This window comes from Suillus fuscotomentosus (assembly GCF_016647785.1).
Source record: "Suillus fuscotomentosus strain FC203 chromosome Unknown F5891scaffold_54, whole genome shotgun sequence".
Taxonomy (NCBI): Eukaryota; Fungi; Basidiomycota; class Agaricomycetes; order Boletales; family Suillaceae; genus Suillus; species Suillus fuscotomentosus.
The window spans coordinates 50073-64962 of NW_024539566.1; the positions used below are offsets into that span (position 1 = coordinate 50073).

The 14890-nt window shown below is 48.1% G+C and overlaps 3 protein-coding genes across 3 annotated transcripts; 1 reads left to right on the plus strand and 2 right to left on the minus strand.

Moving 5' to 3' along the window:
• Window positions 1–366: 366 nt before the first annotated feature.
• On the minus strand, window positions 367–1398 carry F5891DRAFT_983340 (uncharacterized protein; the record flags this gene model as incomplete). Its single annotated transcript, XM_041377313.1, has 3 exons — window positions 367–716; window positions 781–856; window positions 892–1398. 3 exons carry the CDS (start codon window positions 1396–1398, stop codon window positions 367–369), a joined length of 933 nt encoding a protein of 310 aa, XP_041222101.1.
• A 502-nt stretch (window positions 1399–1900) lies between these two features.
• F5891DRAFT_1192870 (uncharacterized protein) lies at window positions 1901–2677 on the plus strand (the record flags this gene model as incomplete). Its single annotated transcript, XM_041367663.1, has 3 exons — window positions 1901–2185; window positions 2241–2354; window positions 2417–2677. The coding sequence occupies 3 exons, from the start codon at window positions 1901–1903 to the stop codon at window positions 2675–2677; spliced, it is 660 nt and encodes a 219-aa protein (XP_041222102.1).
• A 261-nt stretch (window positions 2678–2938) lies between these two features.
• Window positions 2939–4566, minus strand: F5891DRAFT_1192871 (uncharacterized protein; the record flags this gene model as incomplete). Its single annotated transcript, XM_041367664.1, has 6 exons — window positions 2939–3140; window positions 3191–3383; window positions 3440–4071; window positions 4114–4202; window positions 4262–4332; window positions 4383–4566. 6 exons carry the CDS (start codon window positions 4564–4566, stop codon window positions 2939–2941), a joined length of 1371 nt encoding a protein of 456 aa, XP_041222103.1.
• Window positions 4567–14890: the final 10324 nt, after the last annotated feature.

The following is a 14890-nucleotide window of genomic DNA, read 5'->3' on the forward strand; positions in this document are numbered from 1 at the left end:
AGGAATACCGGATAGGCTGTGTTAACGTTATATGCACAGGAAATGAATTATGAAGCTTATCGTATATCGGATCGGAAGCGGATCTATACATCGGATCGGACCGGATCGGATATGGTCCGGATGAGATGCGTGGATATATAGGATGTGGCATTAGGGCGATGGGACAAGGATGAATGATGCAGACTAGCTGCGAAGAATAAGGGATCTGGACGTGGACATGCGGATGTGGATGTGCAGAGGTGCAGGGATCCGGATGGGTACTGGAGACATGGATAGGACATCCGAAGGTCCGGATGAGGCGTGGGAATATTATCGGATGTAGGTCCGGAATACGGGATATGACAAAGAGGAAGAGCCTCTGACAGGTTATTTTGCTTTCTTATTTCGTGCATTGAGAGGACCAGTGTTGAGATGGTGGCGCTTGAAGGGATTGATTGGCATGGCTGCAGGTGGAGACAGGACGGTGAGTTGTCGTAAAATAGCATTGAAAACATCACATTTTGCATTCTTGACTCGATGATGAAAAAACGCCATGTGCACTTCAACAAGTGCGCCCTTAAGTTTTGACTCGTATTCAAGTGGTGGGATGAGGCTATGATCCGTGTCGTATGCTGGTAGGGGGCAAACATTGTGGGTAGATCTGAGGTCTTGCAAATGTCCTTTGCATCGGTCAGCCACTGGCCAAGTGGCAATGTCGAAGTCTGAGCTTAAGCTGTCTGTAGTTGCGAACGTAAAACAATTAGTATAATGATGGATGCCAAAAAAATATTTGTAGCTTACTGGTTGAGCAGTCATCATCTTCGTCACTGGCAGTATCATATTTATCCTGATTCTTGGCCTGATATGTGATATTCAACTGTTAGGGAAAGGAAATAGATGACGGCTACTGACCTCAAATAGACCATGTATCAGTCTGATTGATCTTTGACCGAGTGAGACATGAACAGCGCTGAGCTTCTCGTAATCCCTCTCCCTTGGAATTAATCCCTCAAAGTGAGCAATATTGTCAAGGACATCCGGGAAGTCTTCTGAAGAGAATCGGAACATGTCGTTACGACCAGCAGTAAGCCGACAGCTCAATTTTATGTCTGAAAAGTGACCATGAAAGACGTTTGATGGATTGAAATTGGCATCCGGGGTGAAATTGAAGTCATTGCGACTGATCTCGAATACACCACAAATGATGAATTCTTTAGCTTGGGGTCCTCCCTTGGTGACGAGAATGTTGCCATCCTGTCCTCCTATGAAATATTCAACATGCCGAATCAGTCTCGGTGAAGCGGCATAGAATCCGAATCCTTCGGAGGAATCGTGTAGTTCTCGGAGTATGGATGCAGGAGTACGAGTAGAGAATGACTTGGACTTGGTGGATGCATTCTTGGTCAGACTTGAAGCCATGGCTTGTGACCTGGATACGATGTGGCCTGGTAGAGTCTTGTTAGGTTTTAAAAATCATGCTCCGTGCAGGGATACAATGCAGCCTAGTTAGAAGAAATCAAAATCATGCTCCGTGCAGGGATACAAACATTGAAAATGGCAGAACGAAAGTAGTATCCCCAGTGAAGGTAAAGCTTGCGAGACATGTAGTACGTTGTAGTGGTCATGGGATCTAGTATACGTAATGACTCATCTGCAAAATTATCGGCAACTGCATTGAGGATAGTAAAACTGGAATCGATCGTGACACAGTCTACAGTGCAGGCCAGGTGACCCTCAGGCTAGTACGAGTTTAGTAGTTGGCATCAGAGTGAAGCGGCGGTACTGAAAATGAGACAAAGGTCACAGAATGTTCCGAGTTTTGAAACGGCCCAGGCACAAGCCATACCTCATGGAGTACTGCCCCTGTAAGGTCCAGGGAGTACGATTCAAATACACCTGCTTTCAAAGAAGGATTCCAGCCATGAACATGTCGACATTTGATTCCTGCCCCTCCAAGTCGGATTTTAATGATGCAGTTGGCAAGGCGCTCTTGATGACTCGGAATTCTGGCAGCATTACTCTGTCAAGCCATGCCGAGAACTGCAAAGAGGGAGCAGGATTTGGGCAAGGTTGCCCTACCTATTCTTGTGGATGTTATGACTACCGTAAATTGCCACGTTATCAGGCTGGAGCTACAGACCTACTAGACAAGGCCTCTGACTTAGATGCTGCGGACAAGGACTCGAAGGCATCCAAACTCAAACTGGTATGTGATCAGATCAAACATATATACTAGTTCGTCTTATCACACTCATTTGTAGGATATTGATATTTGGAAATCTCAGTGTTCAAATCAGCTGCTGCTTACTCCGACTCACTGGAAGAGAAAGCATGCTGGGTCTGACGTCATTGAAGGACACACTCAGGCTGTCACAGTAAGTCATATTTCTTAGTCCTCCGATACTGACAAGTTACAACTTGAACTGACTGTATACAGCCTCAGTGTTACTTTGGCCATGATATTTTGAATGGTCCCGGTCAGCGGGGGACGTCAGTGCCAGCCCTGCCAATATCGGAAGCCGCACCACAGAAGCGGAGGAAGTTAGTACCTGAGTTTGAAGCTCCGAGTCTACTATCCGTAGCTGAGGCACTGCTGAAAGTTGCAGGAGGGATCGAGGCAGCAATCGATAGGCAAACAAACCTGCTTTCTTTGATCCTGAATGCTATGGAAAGTCAAGGTAGTACTAGTGAGACATAGATCTTTCCAACTGTTTTACATAGTACATGGAAGTTGTAGTAATGGTACAGAAAAAAAGACGGCTGCGGTACGTAAAGAAACACAAGGCGTAAAACAACAGTAGTGTGCGAGTCACGTACGACGACAAGCTTTGATGAGAAACACAATGAAAATCCATTCCAGTATACAGCATGATACTAGAATACACGATGCAAGAACTTGAGAGCGCTGTTTAGTGAATGTCAGTCTAGAGTTTGTCAAATAAAACTAGTACTTACCACGTCATGAACGTTTAGCCCTCTTGGAGGCTCTGGGAGAGATCTCTGCCTCTTCAGCGGTGCGCTTGATCAATTTCTCGTGGTAGGTGGAGTAATGCGTATAGCCCGTCTGCCATGCAGCGTTCCGCAACTGCTTCATGATTGCCTTCCAGTCTATAGGCGACGTTGGAGGCACCCATGCACGAACGAGCTCGAAGGGGTCAGGGCTAGGAGATGCGATTAAGTATATATCACAATTATTAAACTTAAAACTAACCTGTCATCGGTCTCCTCTGAGGATACCTCTGCAATGTCCGATTTATCTTCAACGCTGGACTCATCTTCAGCGTCAAAGTTGTCGGACGAAACACTGGACTCCTCTTCCGCCATGACTTCTTCCATGTAGCTGATGGTGGCGTCCCTGAGACTCGCAAATGTGCGATGGAATAGGTGCTGCAGGTTTTCGAGGCCTGTGACGTCTGTGTCAGGACACAATCACTGTCATTGTGATCAGATACGGCTACACCTGAAGAGGGAGGGAAACTCACGGCAGTTGCGAAGTATCGTGGATTATGGTCATAGAGATCAAATGGCCCGTCATCAGGACAGAGCCAAGTCGAAACAACGACAGTGAGGGATGACACCCAAGTGTGGGTAAAGCCTGTGACTGGGCCAAAGACTGGCGAATCGTCCTTCTGAAGCCATTTGTGGTACGAGACGACCTTCTTCTTCTTCGACAGTTTTCTGAAGGCATCCGATGATTCTGTTGGTGGAGAGTGGCGGTGATTTTCCAGGATATCGAATAGTGTTACAGCTCGCATGTGTGGGTTGAGGGTGACGGAACGTTGGAGTTTGGCGATAGCAGCATCGCGAGTCTGTGAGAAGGTAACCTCAGTCCCCCAAAGCTGCACACGCCCTCCGTCTTCATCATGGAACTCAAGCAACGCGTCAGGGGTACCAAGGGATTTCTCTGTGGACCCCGCCTCTCCCAACCCCCTGAGGGTCGAGTTCATCTGGACTATAAAGTTACCGAGCCCCTCGATGTCAAGCGATGCGAGAGCACCATCGATAGCATCTCGCAACGGCTTGAGGAGATTCTCGTGTATTGGAGTAGGCAGGGTTGCGACCAGCTGTTTAGACGATGGGGAATATGATATCCTGAAAGAAAGAGTCATTAGCGGTTATCGGATTCTCACACACAACTTGTATCGATTAAATTGATGATTATCATCTTCGGTGATGGCCTCCAAAATCAAATCGCAATCATCGATGGACACGTCAGAAAAGGTCTTGAGAATGAGTCAGCATGCGAGATTATCGTGGGAGACAATGCCTCAAGGCCTCGTACCTTGTAATCAGTGTCGGTGCTCTCAGCCTGTCCTTCTCCTCTGAGAAAAGCGATAATCTGCCCGCACAAAACTTTCACGAAAGCTCAACCCAGATATCAATGGCCAAAGAGAAAAACTGACCATCTTTTTTGGGAATCTCAGGTTCTTGCTCTTTCACCAAGGGCGGTTCAATGTGAAAACCATAGAGTTTTTGGTGCAATGTAGCTGGTTTTGAAGTCAAAACTGCCGCAGCCACATGGGTTCCAGTAACCTGTTTGACGAGCCGAGGGCGACTTGTTCCTAGAGAGGTCCCTTTGCATTTCATTGTGGTTTTTCTTGTCTGGCAGCCATTGCTCTGGACTCGGCGTGATAAGGGAGGAGGCATGGCACAGTGCTTGATGTGGCACTATGGTCACCTATGCTTATATATAAATACGAGGCCTAAGAGCTCCGAGCCTTATCCATGATTGCGGGGGCTGTCCTGGGCTGTCATTGGTCAACAAAGACAACAGTTGTCACAATCGGCATTTTCCACCCACAATTTCATTTGCAAGTGTGCATAGTGAGTAAGTAGTAAGTACACTAATAGTGTTTGTATTGTGATTCTGTCATGGAAATGGTACTCAAGTCTTTTTCAGTGACTTTATGATACATTAAAGTTACAGGTGGCAAGATACCATAGTTATTTTACTTTTGTGAATGAAAAGAAGATCCATCTTGGTGATACAACCACCCCAATTGCTGTAGAACCTTTGCATGCCCAGGGTTGTCAGCAACAACACGTTCATATGCATTCTGAAACTTCTCAGTCAAGCTGGGGTGGCTATGTCAGGGTCCAAGCCCGACTTCTACCAGATCATCCATTAGCATAGTCACCAGCAGCCATCACGCTCTGCTTTCTCTACCACTACTACACATGAGAGTTCATTTACTACTGGCCAATATACTGTTACTTCTCATTATTTTGATGGCTGAGCATTTCAAGTGCCATGAGAAGTGCGGACGGACTTTTTCAGCACCAGGAGGCCTGACCCGCCACCGCAAAAGTTGCTCTCACTGGCAGCAGCAATTAGATCGACAATCCATGCATTTCAAATGTGGCTCAGGTGGCATGCAAGGATATGCGATGAAGAAAGTAAAGCTCAGCACTACTACAACAGCGGCAGTAAGTCTTTTTACTTACCCTACCTAATCTTTATTCAATCAGACTAGGATATCTCAACCTCAGGCGTGCAGCTGGTGCCCGCTCCGACTCAGGCTGCAGCAGCTGCATCTTCAAGTTCTAATGGCTTTTTGGGGGCCACGTCTGCTTCCAGTAGCAGTTGCGATTACACAGCTCCGGTTCTTCAGCCATCAACAGAACTTCCGGAGCCTAGCATTTTGCATGAGCAGCCTGAACCATCTATACCAATTTCTACTCCTAATTTACATGATAACCGCCCTACTCGCTCTCGCCGGTTACCTATGCGATTTAGAGACGAGCTTCCAGTGCCGCCGCCTGCAATCCCACAGCCCCCTCCTTCTACTCTTCCCCGAGTTATTCTCCACATATTCGATTCTTTCCGGACAACCATAAACGAATTTGGCATTGGACGAGAGTATCATCATCGACCAACACACAATCCTGATGCATTCGTTTCTGTGGATCAGCTATCCAATGTCTATCCCAGTTCAAGTCCAAACGCTGAGCTGTCTAGTAGTCCCGAGGTGGCATCTTCCTCGAAGCCTCCCCCTTGGCCGTGGAAAAATATGAGTGTCTGGCGCCTCATGACTTGGATGCTGACCGGAAGCAACCAAACATCCCATGCTCAAGCCACTCGGCTGGTCAAGGAAGTCCTATCAGCTGAAGATTTCCGAATTGATGATGTAAAGGGCTTCAATGCCCAAACTGAAATGTGGCATTTGGATTCTTCAGAAGCCCAACTTAACGACAATGATATATACCGAAGGGACGGGTGGAAAGAAATAGCTGCAGAGATTCTAGTACCGACCCGGGAGAAGAATCCCGATGGAAATGGGCAGCCCTTTACGATCCCTGGATTCCAGTACCAGCCCCTTATAGCTGTCATTCATGCCGCTTTCTCAGAGGCAACATCTAAATGGTTTCATTTCACTCCCTTCAAGTGCTTTTGGAAGTCTCCTGTGACTGGTCAAGAGCAATGTCTTCATGATGAGCTCTATACATCAGACGCGTGGATTAAGGCTCACGATGACCTGCAGAAGCAAAGATGAGACGATGGCTGCAAGCTTGAGAAAGTCATTGCTGGACTCATGTTTTGGTCGGATTCTACACACTTAGCGCAGTTTGGGAACGCATCAGCATGGCCAGTTTACTTATACTTCGGAAACCAATCCAAATACATCCGTTCCTGCCCCACTTCTGGTGCATGCCACCTTGTGGCGCTCATTCCCAGCGTAAGTGTACCTATACATACTAGTATCGTTGTGCTAATGGTCGACAACTTGTCCTTGGCAGCTTCCAGAATCCATCAAACGATTTATTGCGACGATTATCTCGATTAAAAGGAAGAGTTACCATGACATTCTTACCCACTGCAAGCGCGAGATGTTTCATGCTATCTGGCGTATTTTAATAGATGACGACTTTCTTGATGCATACAGAAATGGCATCGTAATCAAGTGTCATGATGGGGTATACCGCTGAGTATTTCCTAGAATATTTACCTACTCTGCAGATTACCCTGAAAAGTGCGTAGAATGTGTGCTTCTCACCCTGTTTCTGCTAATAAGACCTTGAAGAGTTCTCATTGCAGCAATTCGCGACAAGGGTGTGTGTCCCTGTCCTAAGTGCCTGCTTCCAAAATCATGTTTTGGTCGGATCGGACTTCGTTCTGATGTGTTGGGAAGAGTTGCAAGAGTGCATAGATTTATCAAAGATGCTGTTGTCGCTGCACGCAATGCCATCTACAAATTAGGCACCCCAATCAAGGGTGCTGCTGTCGAACGTCTTCTAAAAGGGTTCTCACTTGTGCCCACCCTTGTAAGCATATCTCGTCTTTATCCTACTTGGTCTTTATTTCACCTCACCTACAGAACACCTTTGCTGAGCGATTGGGCCCTCTCAGCTTTGACTGCTTTTCAATGCTTGTTGTCGACCTTTTACACGAGTTCGAGCTGGGTGTATTCAAATCTGTGTTCAAACACCTTATCAGGCTACTTTACGCTATAAACCCTGAATGGGTAGGTGTCTTGAACGAACGGTAAGACATCTGACTGTTATGAGGGCTGCAGGTTCTGATGTGGATACTGCAACCCATAGCTTTCGCTTGATCCCTTCCTTTAGCAAGGGCGCTATTCGGCACTTTCCAACCAACGTAGCTGATGTCCGGCAAAATGTTGCAAGGCACTTTGAAGACATTTTACAAGTTAGCCAGGCAGTCTTCACGGATTCCAACACTGACCTGCTTCCTCTTTCAAAACAGTGCGCAATCCCTGCCTTTGAAGGGTTGTTCCCTAAAGAGCATGACAATGGTATTCGGCTTCTTCTCTTTCGACTCGCAGAATGGCACGCCCTAGCCAAACTCCGACTTCACACTGATGACTCATTAGACAAACTCGACGAAGCACTGAATGCCTTGGGCAAGCAGCTCCGGAGGTTTCAGCAGTTCACATGTTCAGCTTTTCAAACCATGGAACTTCCACGTGAAGTAGCTGCACATCAGAGGAGGCAGGATGCTGATTTTCACTCCACCAATCAAGAAGCAAAGGCGTCTGGCGCTCGTCTCAAAACCTTCAATCTTCTCACTTACAAATTGCACGCGCTTGGTGATTATACTGCTTCAATCAGGTTTTTTGGTACAACAGATTCATATACCACCCAGATTGTACGTGTTTCATGTTCAGCTATATTGACCATATTGACATTCTGTGTTTTGCAGGGCAAACTGGCTCATCGTCTCATCAAAATGCTGTATCAGAGTACGAACAAGCAAGATACTTCAAAGCAGCTGGCTAAGCAGGAACGAAGGCGCACTCGCATCCGACGGCAACAGTCATCCAAGTCAACAATCCTCGCTCACAACATATGCACCAGTGACCTACCACCTGAAGCCCATCATTTTTTGTCTGGCGATAGATCCAATGCCATAAATTTGGCCTCTTACCTCAGCGAACACAGAGACGATCCAGCTATCAAAGTAAGACAGAACAGCTGACTGATGTTTTCATTGCTGACAATATCCAAAGAATTTTATTCCGAAACTGAAAGATCATATTCTCTCACGACTGCTAGGCTTGGATTATGACGGCGATGAGCGAAATTTCAGTGACACCAAACGCAACAGCCTACTCTTCATCGACAATCTCAATTGAGTCTGCCAAGCTAAGCACTTGCAAATCAATTACACAACATACGACATTCGCCGTGACCAAGACACCCTGAAACCAGGGCATGGTCAGTCTGTAATGACACTGTCAAGGGAACAAGGCGCAGGCGCTCATCCGTTTTGGTATGCACAAGTTTTGGGTGCTTATGTTATACAGATACTCCATGTTGGTGCGGATGCTCGTAATCGCTCTCCTCAATCGATGGAATTCTTGTGGGTCCGGTGGTTCAGTGTGGTTCCACGCTACCACTGGGGCTTCAAGGAAGGCCGACTCCCAAAAGTCGGATTTATACCAGATTCCCCTGCTGCATTCGGTTTCCTCGACCCTTCTCTTGTCCTCCGAGCTTGCCATCTCATACCAGCCTTTGCTGATGGTCGTACGAATGATCTCCTGAGGCATGGCCCCACAGTTGCACGGCCATTTGGAGAAGTAGATGACTGGACCGCATTCTATGTTAACATGTGAGTCAGTGGACATGGTTGAAGACTCTTGATGATTGATTGCGCAAACAGTTTCGCTGATCGGGATATGTTTGCTCGCTTTGCACACATTGGCGTCGGTCATCAAATTCAGTATATTTTGCCAAATGCGACTGAGGATGAGAATTTTGTAGGAGACGATGACGATGAACTTCTAGCTGAGGGCGATTTGGAACCATCTACAAGCAATGCTGGTGGGCAGATACTCGACTCCAATGTTGGCAATTGCCAGAATCAAGCTTTAGGTGATGAAACTGATGGTGAAGACGACGTTGAATCTGATGAAGATGACGCTGAACCTGATGAGGAAGAAGACATTGAATCCGATGCTCGAGATGATGACATCAGTGAATGCATGAGTCCTTGATTTTGTAGCCGTGGGAAGTATAAGATGATATCATTATGCTACGGCTGAATATACCTATGTATACAGCAATAAATATTAGTTATCGGTACATAGCCATGAATCTCTGAAAATTCATTTTACCATGAGGAGTTCGCAACAAGATTACAACATCGCGCCGTTGCAGCAATAAATATGCAATAGCATGGTTAAGTTATATTTGTTGACTCATACCATATTCCTTCATTTATATTTTAAACTACCAAGTGATATAAGACTTTATTGTGGAAAGAACCGTTGTGTCAGTAGGGGTTGCATAGGAGCTGAGCAAGGAGTGCATAGGCAGGAGGTGTTGCAGGTGTCAGGGGCATTAGAGGTGTCAGAGGTCCTGGTAGAGTCTTAGAGGTAGCGCCAGTGCCTTGTAGCAGAAGCATCACATCCACTACAAAGCATCATTCATAGAGTCACCCTGCTTCATCGTACCGACTCACCTGGTGACTAGAGCGAGCATCTCCACGGCCTACCTTGCGCGAACAAGCCAGCCCGACGGACTTTGTTTTCTCACCCAGATTCCTTGGTTCTTTTTTTTTTTCTTGGTCTTCTCTTCTCTCTGCATTCGTCGTGATCCGTACATCCCAGTTCCATTCCTGTTCTAGAAGTACCTTCTAACTTTTCTCGTCTACTTCTTTCCAATGTACTATAAACTATCCAACCTTCTAGTTTACTTTTCTTTTACCATACTACAAATTGCCCAGCCTCTCTCGTTTACTCGTTTTCAGCACACCTTAGAATTCTCAGCCTCTCTCGTCTACTCATTTTCCTTTTTCTTTTGATAGATCTTAATGTTCGCAGCCTCTCTCATATACTCCTTTTAGATATTCGCACCGCACGCAGTCATCACGGCCCTCAAGATCGAGGACATTGCGAAGCTTCGCAACATCTCGTTTGAACAGCCAGCATTCTCGTTAAGCCCCCGCAGACGAGCCTCCGACTCCTCAGTAAAGGTACATATTGCCTCTCCCCCACCACAACCACCAGCCGGATTCGCACCCAACCTTCATCACATTCGACAAAAGCATCAGGCCAACCAACAGTCGTCAAAAGCACAACCCCCCACGCAAGTTCATCCAGTTATAACCATGTCATCGATTATCTCACCACCAGTCTTACCGTTACTCCGAGGCGATTACGCAGGAGGAGAAGAGCCTAACGAATGGTTACGACAGCTCGACCTCAACCTACCTGCAACATGGACCGACGTGCAAAAAGTCGACAGGTTCCGTCGGCAATGCGCCCCAGGAAGCTTGGCCGAGACTTGGTTCGCCACATTGACAACTGCCCAGACTGCAACATGGGCCGATTTAGAGGCAGCATTCATCACCCATTGGCCACCCAACTTACCATTGCAATTAACAGCGGGACAGAAGAAAGAACAGCTCAAGGCCATTGTCTTGAAGGAAGAGGACATTGGGTCCATGCTAGATGACGAGAAAGGACAGGAATGGGGCCATGTGAGATGGGCAAGGCAGGTGCAGAGGTTGGCGCAGAGTTTTGGGGATAGCAATTGCCAGTACTTGGACGTGGTGCTCAACGGAGTGCCCGATATCTTGCGTGACCAACTCACGGACTCATACACGAGCTGGGCCGCGTTCCTCGCAGGCGTTGACAGCGTCTCTATTAACCTCCTCAACAGAGCGAGACTACAAGCAACCGAGGAACGCACCATGAGAGACGACATCGCCCAGTTGAAAGCCAAACTGCAGTCCCAGCAGCAGAATCCGCAAGCGAGACCGTACACAACCAATCCCCCAACGTACAGACCTTACCCAAGACAAGTAGGCAGCATGGCACCCGCCCTAGCAGCACAAGCACAAGGCCAGCCAACTCAGCAAACCGTTGGACAGTCCAACGCAAACTTCATTCCAGTACAACAGTACCAGATCCCAACGTTCCAGCTGCAACCAACAGCACCCAGCTACCAGCAGCCACCGGTCACACCTGGACCAAACCCGTTTGCTGGAGCAGGCACCGTGCCCAGCACCAACCTGTTCTACCGCTACCAGCAGCCTCCCCAAACCCCTTCTCGTGCAAGCACCACAGATCGCATTCGCCTAGCAACCCAATTTTCCAATCTCACCCATCACCCAGATACAGAAGCAGGTCGTGCTGCCTACAACCAGCAGATCAAAGACTGGCACGACAAGAACGGCGCGGACGCCATGCCCAACATGGGAAGACCTTACCCGTTGAAACCAGGATCAGCGATGCTGGGATCGCGCGAGTGCTTCACCTGTGGAATGGTGACCATGCCGTCCCATCAAGCCAGTAGCTGCACCAACCCTCCAACAGTACCACAGGGGACGAAGTGGAGAGAGATCATATCAAGCATGGTGGGACGTACCATGTGGTCGCAAAGCGCCATGATGACTCCATCTGCTGCAATCCAGTATGTAGCCACAGCGCCGACTACTTACTACGACCAAATGGGTCCCTATGCCACGTACCTGAACATATACGCAGAGCAGCAGTATGAGTTCCAGGGAAATGGGATGGGACTACAGCAATGAAGGGCAACACTGTAGTCCCAACCGAGGAAGTCGTCAACGTAATGATACCAGTCTTGCCCACCTCAGCCCACCTCAAAGAACACCAGCAAATCTATTCACCCGATATCTCCTCAGGGTTCATTTCATGCATGTCAACTGTAGATTCTTCGCCACTAGACTCGGAAGTCGTCTCCACAGTATCCTCACCTGCACCGTCTGCAGAGGGCGACAGCAGCACGAGCAATCCTGTCTTCGGAGAGAACCAAGAACTATTGTCTATTAAGTTTCCTTCTTCTTCCCCATCTCCCCTTTCGTTAGATTTCACACTGTCTGATACTTTCATTTTGTTAGAACCACCTAGTTATGTCGCTGACTCCGCTCCCAATGATTTAGTCCAATCTCTCGATGATGTAGTTTCACTCTCCACGAACCCCACCTCTGATTCCGTCGTACATGTCATGCCTTCTGATGCAATTGAACCCATTGACTTGTATTCGGTCGAGTCGAGAATGGTGCAGGCAGAAGGCCAACCGTTCATAACGCAAATAAATCTGTATGGAGAAGGTGGTGATTCGTCCAACTTTCACGCACACGTTGACGACGGGGCCATGATCAATGCAATCGACGCTGAAGCATATCACAGAGCGTCGAAGCGGATGGGTAACCTATCTCCTTCCAAGCGTATACTTTGCATGGCAGACGGCTCCCTAGTACCTTCCGCAGGCGTCTGGAACGGGAAAATCAAGTGGCGTGATGCGGCAACTACAACAATGTTCGAAGTTTTTCCAAGTGGGGGCTCATGGAAAGTTCTCATAGGCAAACCGTTATTGAGCCAACTACAGGCAATACATGACTACTCCAATGACACCATCACTATCCCTAGCACCAACCCTCTCAAACATGAACCTACCATCATCACGAACCTCTTCGGAACACCCGCGGCTCGTTCAAAACGACTGGTTAGTTACAAAGCCACAGTTTCGAATGAACTCGAACAGGACCCATTTCCCTCCCAACCTACTGACACCCACGTTATGGTAGTTACCATCCCACCAGACGCCCAGCACCCAAGTCTCCCACAACCGGCAGTTCATGCCAGGGAACACCACATCTTCTCCTACACCAACGACTCAAGTCACACGACCATCACAGACCTTGCAACCAAACTCTCTCAGGCGGGAGCACACGTCGTTATGGCAGACCACAGGCCAGCCTTAGAATTCGCATCCACAACGAGCGACTACCCCGAGTCCCCATGCACGCCAGTTCGGTTCACCGAATCAGCAACAGCGGGCGACAACATTGGAGAAGTACCGGACTTCCCAATCCCTAATGAGAATAGTTGCGGGATATATACGAGGCACACCGACCCGTTCAACCTGATACGAGTGAAGGAGATATTGAAGTTGGTGAAGATAGGCGAGGATTTAACGGAGGAACAACGAGGGAAAGTTCGTGAATTCATAGCGAAGAACGCAGACGCATTTGCACTCACAGTTAAGGAAGTATTCCCAGTCGATTTCAAGTCCTTCAAACTCATGTTTCCACCAGATACCGCGTTCTCAACAAAAGTCAACCAACGGCCGCTAACCCCGCCTCAACGCGAATACCTGTATGCAAGGCTCAATGAGATGGAGTCCGCAGGCATCATTCGACGAATCCCTCCTGAAGATGTCAAGGTGTCAGCACCCACTGTGTTAGCACAAAAGGCTCACAGTGCAGACAGCGTCCCTATCGAAGAACTCTGGCACAGGGTCAACGACCAATGTGCACAGCATGGATTCCCAACGAGAGATGACTTACCACCACGGCCACCCATAACGCCCACGGTTAACGCCGTTCCGACCGGCCCTAAGTGGCGTATTTATCAGAATTTCGCAGAGATCAACAAAGCCAGCCAAATCCCACCGGTACCCCAGGGCGACATACAGGCCAAACAGCAACGACTTTCGGGACACCGATGGATCAGCATCATCGACTTTGCAGCCGGGTTCTACGCCATACCAGTGGATGAAGACACTCAGCCCTATCTGGCATTTTACACAGAAGGACGTGGATACGACTGCTATTGCAGAATGCCATTTGGCCTAACGGGAGCGCCAACTACCTTTAGTGATATGGCAGCTACGGCCCTAAGAGATCAAATTGGTCTATTATACGAGCCCTACGTGGACGACAACGGTATGGCAGGAGACGACTTTGATGAGAAATTGGAAAGATTGGGTAAGTTCTTTAATTGTGTCAGAGAAAAACGACTCTCGCTCTCTCCACAGAAAACCCAGCTGTTCATGTCGGAAGTAGTGTTCGCGGGCGCACGAGTAGGAAAAGATGGTGTTCGACCTGACCTCACTAAACTCTCAGCCGTAGTGGATTGGACACCTCCCCGAACACTACATAACCTCATGCAGTTCTTAGGCCTGACAGGCTACTTCCGGCCACTCGTCAAGAATTACGCCAAAATAGCCGCACCACTCACCGATCTCGTACGCAGATTGGGCGTACCAGCCAGAGGACAACAGGTAGGTAAACGTAAGTATCGAGAACACCTCCGGAAAACGTTCTTAACCGACTACTGGAAACATAACCACATGGATACCTTCCTGCAACTCAAGAAAGCACTGATGTCTGAACCAGTCCTGCAAGGACCACGCTTTGATGGTACCCCGTTCATAGTAACAACAGACGGCTGTAAAGACGGATTTGGCGCAGTCCTCACACAACGGTTCACAACGGTCCTACCCTCAGGCAAGACAACAACAGCAGCTCACCCCATCGCGTACGCGTCAAAACGGACCTCCAAAACAGAAGAGAAGTACAAACCATTCTTGCTAGAATTTGCCGCACTGAAATTCGGCCTTGACAGATTTTCAGACGTCATTTGGGGATCTCCAATAGAAATTGAGACCGATTGTCAGGCCTTATGGGACGCCTTAC